The sequence below is a fragment of the Perna viridis genome, chromosome 3, assembly GCF_037379345.1.
Source record: "Perna viridis isolate PV_CMFRI_1.1 ecotype Kerala chromosome 3, ASM3737934v1, whole genome shotgun sequence".
Classification (NCBI taxonomy): Eukaryota; Metazoa; Mollusca; class Bivalvia; order Mytilida; family Mytilidae; genus Perna; species Perna viridis.
In genome coordinates, this window is record NC_142447.1 from 31,288,148 (window position 1) to 31,297,498 (window position 9,351).

The 9,351-nt window shown below is 34.9% G+C and overlaps 2 protein-coding genes across 3 annotated transcripts in view; one reads left to right on the forward strand and one right to left on the reverse strand.

Annotated features, from left to right (window-relative positions):
• The window catches only part of LOC148621855 (heparanase-like), a 51,813-nt gene extending 50,450 nt beyond the window's left edge, over positions 1–1,363 (reverse strand). The window contains exon 1 of the mRNA XM_088576639.1: positions 1,330–1,363. The gene's annotated coding sequence lies outside the window, so the exon portion shown is untranslated. The remainder of the gene's footprint in view (positions 1–1,329) is intronic.
• LOC148621856 (uncharacterized) lies at positions 1,355–4,009 on the forward strand. Of its 2 annotated transcripts, XM_088576644.1 has the most exons (3): positions 1,355–1,463; positions 1,945–2,420; positions 2,842–4,009. In XM_088576644.1, exon 3 carries the CDS (start codon positions 3,092–3,094, stop codon positions 4,007–4,009), a length of 918 nt encoding a protein of 305 aa, XP_088432770.1. In that variant the 5' UTR covers positions 1,355–1,463; positions 1,945–2,420; positions 2,842–3,091. The 2 variants fall into 2 exon arrangements, with proteins under 2 accessions (XP_088432770.1, XP_088432768.1); XM_088576642.1 differs by having other exon boundaries at positions 1,945–4,009.
• Positions 4,010–9,351: the final 5,342 nt, after the last annotated feature.

The following is a 9,351-nucleotide window of genomic DNA, read 5'->3' on the forward strand; positions in this document are numbered from 1 at the left end:
TTTTTTTATTTTTTGTTTTTCTTTCAAATAAATAGCTAAAATGAGTTGCCATATAACTGTGTGGTTGATTTAAACACAGAAATGTCACAAAAGTCATCAGCCAATTTTTTAGTGGACTTTTTTTAGTGGTTCAAATGGACAGATTCTAATGCGGCAAGAAAAATAATGGTGTTTTTTCATATAAAAACTGAATTTTTTCAAAAAGTATCTAAAGCAGACAATTGTTATTATAATATTTATACCAGTAAACTATATTTCTTGCATCATAGCTATCTGTTTTAAAGAAAAAGTCCTTTTCCTGTCACATTGAGGTCCATTTGTATCTGCCTGGGGTACCAAAATGGCTTAAAATCTGTATTTTCTGCATATGAAAAGCTATATTTTTTTAAAACTATGATATTGGTATAATTTTTTCTGGATTTATTATAATTGAAATGACCATATCTATAGTTTAAAACAGTTGGTTGTACCGGTCATTATACTTTACTTTAAACAAGAGGCTCCCTTGAGTTAAAGACAAAAAAGGAGGTTCGGATATTAATATTTCCATATATGGAACTCACAAGTGGGGATTAAATAATGATTTAGAACTCATAGTACAGCTCACGTATCTACCATGTCAGAATAAACCACAAAGTTGCTTAGTTTGATTAATACAGCAGCTTTTTATCAAAAGTAATATTTTCTGGCTAACATTGAGATATTAGTCTTATGCCTGGAATAGGGTACCTATATAAGAATTTTAATAGAAAACTCATGTTTGTAGCAGGGCAATGATATTCTGAATTTTCAGTATGGAAATGAATACTCTAGCAGAAAAACAACAACTTTTAGGATTATATTGAAATGTTTATTAGTAATAGGTACCAGTATCGTATTGCATATCCCTGAGCGGGTGTACGTCAAAACATGGATGCCATAAAAATATAGTGCATTTTCTTTTTGCCTCTCTACAAACTAATGTTTTGTCAAAAGACATGAACAATGACTTAAAAAATAGAGCAAACATCACACTGTAAGATGAAGAACTTTTTTAAAAGAAAATCTAACATAATATCATAAAAATGTTCCACTGAAAAGGTTGGTTTGGTGAGTGCAAAACGAAAGTGAAAGTAGGGAAAATGGCTATTTATAGTTCAAGACTACTTTTCTGTCCAATCTTCGTGGACTCACCCTATTTTCTTTGCGGGAAATTATTTTTTCACATGTCCTTAGAAATGCTACATAAGTGAAAGTTTTATTGAATCAATTTACATATTTTTTAAAAAATCCTAAAAATATGCACTTCACTATAGAAGTCTATGGGAAAATTAATACGATACTGAGACCTTATCCTGAGAGGCATTTCTGTACAGGGGAACGAAACTGCCAGAACATGAGGACATTTCGCCCACTTAATGTTGGTTAATTCGTTGCGAGTTGACACATGGTATGACAGAAAATTTTATATAAAATTTGCAAAAGTAAGTAATAAATAACTGCTGTTCCTTTTTCAGTCATATTTGTCTAAGTACCTTTCAACTTGTCCTTATTGCCTCATGATCATATATATATATATATATATATATATAGCTCTTGCCATTTAGTAACTTACCACTGCACGTAGGCAGATCACAACAATGCTTATGTCATTTATCAAGATTTTATTTATGCTGTAAAGGCTTAAATATTACTTGGGACAAGTGAAAAACTACCTGTAAATACACTGCATGATTAAAAATATCAAATACACATGTAATTTAATAATTTTGGATGAAAATCAGGCCAATTGGACCCTAACATGGACCAACTTGAAAAAAAACAGGGTCCTAAATAAAAGCAATGTATACCCAATGCTTTAAATTACCAGTAATCCCAATAAAAATGGGGAAAAAAAGAAATAAATATATTAATGTATACATTATTTCATAAAATGCTATCTTAAGGTCCCTTTTTCCTCTGAAGGCTCAACAGTGGAGGTAACAACAAACCCAAACCTTCCTTTCCTGGTAAGGAACCTCCTCATAAAGCTTCAAACTAAATAAAAGATAATTAATAATTCATCACATGAAAACCAAGTGTCTACTGACAAAGAAGACCACAGTTATGTGGACAAGCTGATTTTTACTTATCAAAATAATTATTGTTTTCCATTTATTGACTTATATTTCTTTCGAAATTTTGATCTGTTCTCTACAGTGGTCTGAGTTACTCTACGCTTCGTTGCATTTTGCATTTTCTTCGCATTGTGCTGAAAATCTGCTCACTGGTTGTTATTGGATTTAATATATTTAGAGGTTGGATGTTCTAGTTTTTCCACTTGTGAGTAGTACTATATTTTGGTATAAATACTCAGAACTTTTTATAGTATTTCAATGTGGAACTGGGAGGCCAAGATGAATGTCCGCTTTTAATTGTTAGAAGTATAGCCAGCAGATAAGGTATTTATGATGTTACTTTTTCATGTTCTTACTTTTCATTTTTCGTACTGGCACTTTGCATTTAAAGCATTTTTGTATTTCAATGTTTTATTTCAATTTGTTTTATTGATTTTGCAGATCATTGAATCAGTTTAATTGATTTAATGTTATACCTTGTTATAGTGAGTACTTATAAAGGACTTTAAATGGTCAGTTGTGTACAGTTATAGTTAACTGTGGGTATTACATTTAAATATTCAATTGATGATTTGTGTTCTTTTCGTGTGTTCGTTAAGTTGAATTGTTTTGAACATGCAAATGAATTTGATTTATGCAAGTTGTTTGAATATTTGCAATGATTTTCTATGCTTTGCATGTATTTGACAATAATTGGTCTATTTTGTATATTTATTCATTATTCCTTTTGTTCTCTATTTTGTAGATCTTTCAATGCCTTCTATGTGTTAATAAAAGTAGTTCCACATTCGTGTTATATTTGGGCCAGCATTTACCATCACGCCCCACTTGGTCACAGAATGGCGTCGTCGACAATTCAATTATGTAGAAGGCATTGACTGCTGGCAAGGCGGGAAAGCAAGGTTTAAGCAGACGATATTTTGATAGGATTCCGGAAGATGTCGAACATTACCAAGTGAACTACACGGAGTTTGCCGAGTAACATACCTGTAAGGATGTCTCGCCCTACATGTAAGTCGCTTCAAAGACAAGTTCTTGAACTACAGCATCAACTTAACCAGATGAAAACAACTGATGATAATGAAGACGTGGAGAATGATGAACAACTATACGACCAGAAACGTTCTGTTATATATGTTCAGCGTGACAGAAGGGTACCAAAGTTTTCCGGATATAACATGAACGTAGAGGATTGGCTTGAAGATGTTGAGTCTTGCACACGTGAAATGTCTCGTCAGGAGCGTGCTGATTTCATTTATTCGTTTTTGGAAGGTGCAGCCAAGGAAGAAATTAAATATAGATCGAACGGTATTAGACAGAATCCTAGTCGAATTGTGAAAGTTCTGCAGGATGCATTTGGTGGGAAGGACAACATCACAAAGCTGCAGAAAAATTTTCTCGACAGAGTGCAACGACAGGGCGAATCCTTACGTGAGTATTCTTATGCTCTAATGGATTTAATCCGGAAAGTAATTAGAAAAGATGATTCATTGATTCCGAACAAGGACAAATCACTATGTGATCAGTTTTCCCAAAATGTACAGGATGTCATGCTTAGGAAGCACCTGAAGCGTTTAGTTAGATCTGATCCAGACATTACGTTTCTCGGTCTCCGCGAAGAAGCGATTATGTGGTCAGAAGAGGAGGAGATAAATGATCCCGTACCTAAAGTGAAAGTTCAGGTAGATTCAAATGTACTGAAAGATCAGCATTCTAATGATGATAAAATGAATCAGCTTTTCGCGATAGTAAGGAAACAAAGTGAACAGATCGATGCTTTAACAAAAACAGTCAATTCCAAGCCATCTGGTCAGAATAGATCCTACAATGAACAACGTTCTTCTAATTTATGCTTTGGGTGTAAAAGGCCTGGTCATAAAGTTGCTGATTGTCCGAATAAGCAGGGAAACTAGCGCCATCTTTCGTGTCGAGTCCCATGTTAGATGGAGGATATATGGACTCTGTTGATTGTGATTATTTGATAGGAAAGTGTCCGGTGGTTACCGTTGCCATAGCAGGCACAGAGGCTAAATGTTTAGTGGATACGGGATCTACTATTTCTTCGGTTACAGAGTCGTTCTATGATAAATTTCTGCGGGATTGTACTCTATTACGTACTGACGTAGCTTTGCAGCTTCGGGCTGCAAATGGACTTTCTATTCCATATATTGGTTATGTGGAAGTTGATATGGTAGTGATGGGACAAACGTTGAAAAGCTGTGGTGTATTGATTGTGAAAGATTCCACTGATCCAGTCACAAGAAGAAGGAAGGCATTGGTTCCAGGGCTATTAGGTATGAATATCATTAGGAGCTGTAAAAACATTTTAGAATTTGATTTTGGCAGGAACTTTTGCGAAGAAGTATCCACTATTGCGGAAAATTCAAAACTTAAAGAGCAATTTAAAGCTTGCATTAAAGATGAACATTTGAACACTATTGGTTATGCTAAAGTTTGCGCTAGTTCTCCTGTACGCATACCTGCTTCGTCTGTTGTTACTTTAAATGGCACAGGACCAAATCTTCCTAGAATATATGATGCCGTAATAGAACCATTAAAATCAAGCGGACATTTGCCAAGTTCACTAGTCGTAGTACACACTTTTGTAACCGTCAAACGTGGTCATTTTTCATTTCGAGTCGCAAACCTAGGCAGTGATGACATTTATATTGCACCAAAAACAAGAGTTGGCATTCTTATGAAAGGAGAAGTCGAGCAAAACAATCGGTCACGTATTGAGTTCATTCGAACTGATTCTGTTGAAGAAATAATTTTCCACAGTAATTTACCATTTTCTGATGTTCCGAATTCTAAAGTTGATGATGATTATAAACAATTTGAAATGCCGGTTGATATAAGCCATCTATCTGTTAACAAAATTGAGTTAAACGCTGTTCAAAAGTTGTTTTATAGATACAAAGATGTTTTCTCAAAAGATGATAATGATGTTGGTTTCACTTCTACCGTTAAGCATACCATTCGACTGCAAGATGATAAACCGATCGTACAACCATACAGGCGTATACCGCCAACACAATATGAGGAAGTTAAGAATCATATCAAAAAGTTGCTAGAAAATAAGATCATTCGTGAAAGCACCAGCCCTTATGCTTCGCCGATCGTTTTGGTCAGAAAGAAAGATAACTCTCTGAGGCTCTGTGTTGACTTCCGTTTACTTAACTCGAAAACCAACAAAGACGCATTTCCGCTTCCGCGAGTTGAAGAATCTTTTGATGCTCTCAGTGGCGCTAAACTATTTTCTACGATGGACTTGACTTCTGGTTACAACCAAATTGCAATGAATGATGATGATATTGAGAAAACTGCATTTACTACTCCTATGGGTTTGTACGAGTATTTACGCATGCCTTTCGGACTCTGCAATGCGCCGGCTACATTTCAACGGTTAATGCAGCATTGTTTTCGAAATGAACTGTTTCAAATTTTGCTTGTATTTCTTGATGACATTATCACATTTTCTAGTACATTTGATGATCATTTAAAACGTCTTGAAGTAGTTTTTCAGCGTTTAAGACAGCATGGACTGAAACTGAAGCCTTCAAAATGCCATTTTTTCAAGCGTGAAGTAAGATATCTTGGTCACGTGGTGTCTGCTGATGGTATACACACAGATCCTGACAAGGTTAGTGCTATAGAAAATTTTGAAGTTCCGTCAAATGTAAAGAAATTGAAATCATTTTTGGGATTAGCTGGTTACTATCGACGTTATATTAGAGACTTTAGCAAAATTGCTTCTCCTTTGAATCAATTGGCTCAGCAGTATACACCACATCCACGTAAACTTTTTGGAAAAGATTGGAACACCGATTGTCAAAAAGCGTTCGATACGTTGAAAGAACACTTAGTTTCTGCACCGATATTGACATATGCAAACTTTAATAAACCATTCGTTTTGGAAACCGATGCAAGTATGCAAGGCTTAGGTGCTGTGTTATCTCAATATGTGGAAGGAAAATTACGAGTTGTTGCTTATGCGAGTAGAGCATTAAGACCGAACGAGCGAAATATGAACAATTATAGTTCTAGAAAGTTAGAACTATTGGCAGTAGCTTGGGCGATAACTGAGAAATTTAGAGACTATTTATTATGTTCTAAGTTTACTGTTTATACCGATAATAATCCATTATGTTATTTGCAGACGTCAAAACTTTCAGCACAGGAACAGAGGTGGCTGTCCCGATTAGCAGTGTTTGATTTTGATGTCAGGTATAGACAACAAAAGCATAATTTAAATGCTGACGCTTTGTCTAGAACACATAATAAGGTAGAACTTGCAAAGTCCGAAGATATAAAAACATTGCTACAGAAGTTTGCTACCGGTACAGCAGTTCCAGGTGATGTAGTTCAGAATGTTAGGTCTGAAGACTGTCAAACTGTTTTTGTTGAAGAAGCTCATACAACTTTACCAACTTTTGACAAAGGTGAAATTCGAAATTTACAAAATTCTGATTCAGTAATAAGTAAATTTATTGCAATTTGGAACACTAAGGTTAAACCTTCACGGTCAGAAATACACAAGTTAGATAGAAATTTAGTTACTCTTTTACGTCAATGGGACAGAATGATTGTTGTAAATGGTATATTTTATAGAAGGATACGTGATCCGATAAATGGTGAGATAAACCAGTTGATTTTGCCAGTTGTTCTGAGGGACAAAGTATTGAGAAAGTGCCATGACGATTTAGGACATCAAGGGATTGAACGTACGTTTACCACCATACGGACCAGATGCTATTGGCCAGGTATGTTTAACACAATTAAAGATTATTGTAAGAATTGTAGATGTTGTGTGATTTCAAAAATGCCGCAACCTAGTATTCGACCAGCTATGGGGCACCTCATTGCCAACAAACCGTTACAAATTTTAGCAATTGACTTTACCATACTTGAACCAGCACATGGCAAAGAGAATGTTTTGGTAATGACTGATATTTTTACAAAATTTACTAGGGCAATTCCCACGAAGGATCAAAAAGCAGACACCGTTGCAAACGTTTTATTGACCGAGTGGTTTTGCATTTATGGGGTACCTGAGCGCTTACACTCCGATCAAGGTCGGAATTTCGAATCTGACGTTATTCGCCAGCTTTGTAAACTGTACAACATTAATCGCACTCGTACAACACCGTATCACCCGGAAGGAAATGCTCAATGTGAACGATTTAACAGAACTCTACACAATCTTTTAAAATCGTTACCTGTTGACAAAAAGAAAAATTGGCCGAAATATTTACCAGAACTTGTATTTTCGTACAATGTATCAATGAATTCATCAACTGGTTACAGTCCGTATTATCTATTGTTCGGACGGCATCCAAAATTAGCTGTTGATTTTTTGTTGTGCAATAATGAATCTAATGACTCTGAAGTTCTTTTAGATGAATGGATTGTTGAACATCAGAATCGTCTACGATATGCTCACGAAAAAGCTGGGGAGCAGATGAAAGACCGTGCATCGTACAGGAAGGAACAGTACGACAAGAGACATTTTAATCCTGAAATCCGTGAGGGAGATTCGGTTTACATCAGGAATCGTGGCGTACATGGGCGTAACAAGATTCAAGACACTTGGGACTCCGCCGTTTACCGAGTGGTAAGATCATCCGAAAATACCGTTGTCGTTGAACCTAGTGATGGAGCTGGTATATCCAGGACGCTGAATCGTCAACATGTGTTGAAGTGTCGGCCGGATTGTGATGAACTTACTCCGTACGATTCGAGCGACGGTGATGATGATGATACTCTGATGGTACCGAGACGAAGTACGAGGATAAATGCTGGTAAACATTCTAATCCGAATAGACTACCATGTGCTGTTTATTGTAGTTAGTATTTATTAGCAAAGTAAACTGCTTACAAAAGTTAGTAATTTTAATACAATGTGATTTGTAGTGCTGTTGACTCTTCAATTTATCATTTTGATTATGGTAAATGTATGTTGTCATTTTACTATTGTTCCTATTATTTGGGAGTATGTGGAGTTAATTTTTGGTATTGTTTATCGAGACGATAACATTTCAGCTGGGGAGTATGTGGACAAGCTGATTTTTACTTATCAAAATAATTATTGTTTTCCATTTATTGACTTATATTTCTTTCGAAATTTTGATCTGTTCTCTACAGTGGTCTGAGTTACTCTACGCTTCGTTGCATTTTGCATTTTCTTCGCATTGTGCTGAAAATCTGCTCACTGGTTGTTATTGGATTTAATATATTTAGAGGTTGGATGTTCTAGTTTTTCCACTTGTGAGTAGTACTATATTTTGGTATAAATACTCAGAACTTTTTATAGTATTTCAATGTGGAACTGGGAGGCCAAGATGAATGTCCGCTTTTAATTGTTAGAAGTATAGCCAGCAGATAAGGTATTTATGATGTTACTTTTTCATGTTCTTACTTTTCATTTTTCGTACTGGCACTTTGCATTTAAAGCATTTTTGTATTTCAATGTTTTATTTCAATTTGTTTTATTGATTTTGCAGATCATTGAATCAGTTTAATTGATTTAATGTTATACCTTGTTATAGTGAGTACTTATAAAGGACTTTAAATGGTCAGTTGTGTACAGTTATAGTTAACTGTGGGTATTACATTTAAATATTCAATTGATGATTTGTGTTCTTTTCGTGTGTTCGTTAAGTTGAATTGTTTTGAACATGCAAATGAATTTGATTTATGCAAGTTGTTTGAATATTTGCAATGATTTTCTATGCTTTGCATGTATTTGACAATAATTGGTCTATTTTGTATATTTATTCATTATTCCTTTTGTTCTCTATTTTGTAGATCTTTCAATGCCTTCTATGTGTTAATAAAAGTAGTTCCACATTCGTGTTATATTTGGGCCAGCATTTACCATCACGCCCCACTTGGTCACAGTTACACCATGGCCTTTGTGCAATGCAGTCCTTGTAATTGCAAGGAAATATGGGATCAATTTCTGGAAGACCACATTCCTTTAATAATACAGATATTCAAAAAGGAAAGAAAAGAAAAGAAAAGTTTTTCTTTCCTTGATCTTCATCTGACAGTAAATACTAATTGCCATTTAAACCAAAAATATATTGGAAATATAAATCAAATAAACTATTCAAGGACATCAAAATGAACTGACCAACATGTATGGTGTGTTTGGAAGTGTGTGGAATACAGAACTAATAAAACTGATTAACTGAAGTTTATATACACAGTAGAATATAAATAATAACAACCAGTACACCTTGAATGTTTCTCA

What these genes read in the sequence shown, in the direction of transcription:
- LOC148621856 (XM_088576642.1), top strand. Translation starts at nt 3,092, where the DNA reads ATGTCTCGCCCTACATGTAAGTCGCTTCAAAGACAAGTTCTTGAACTA.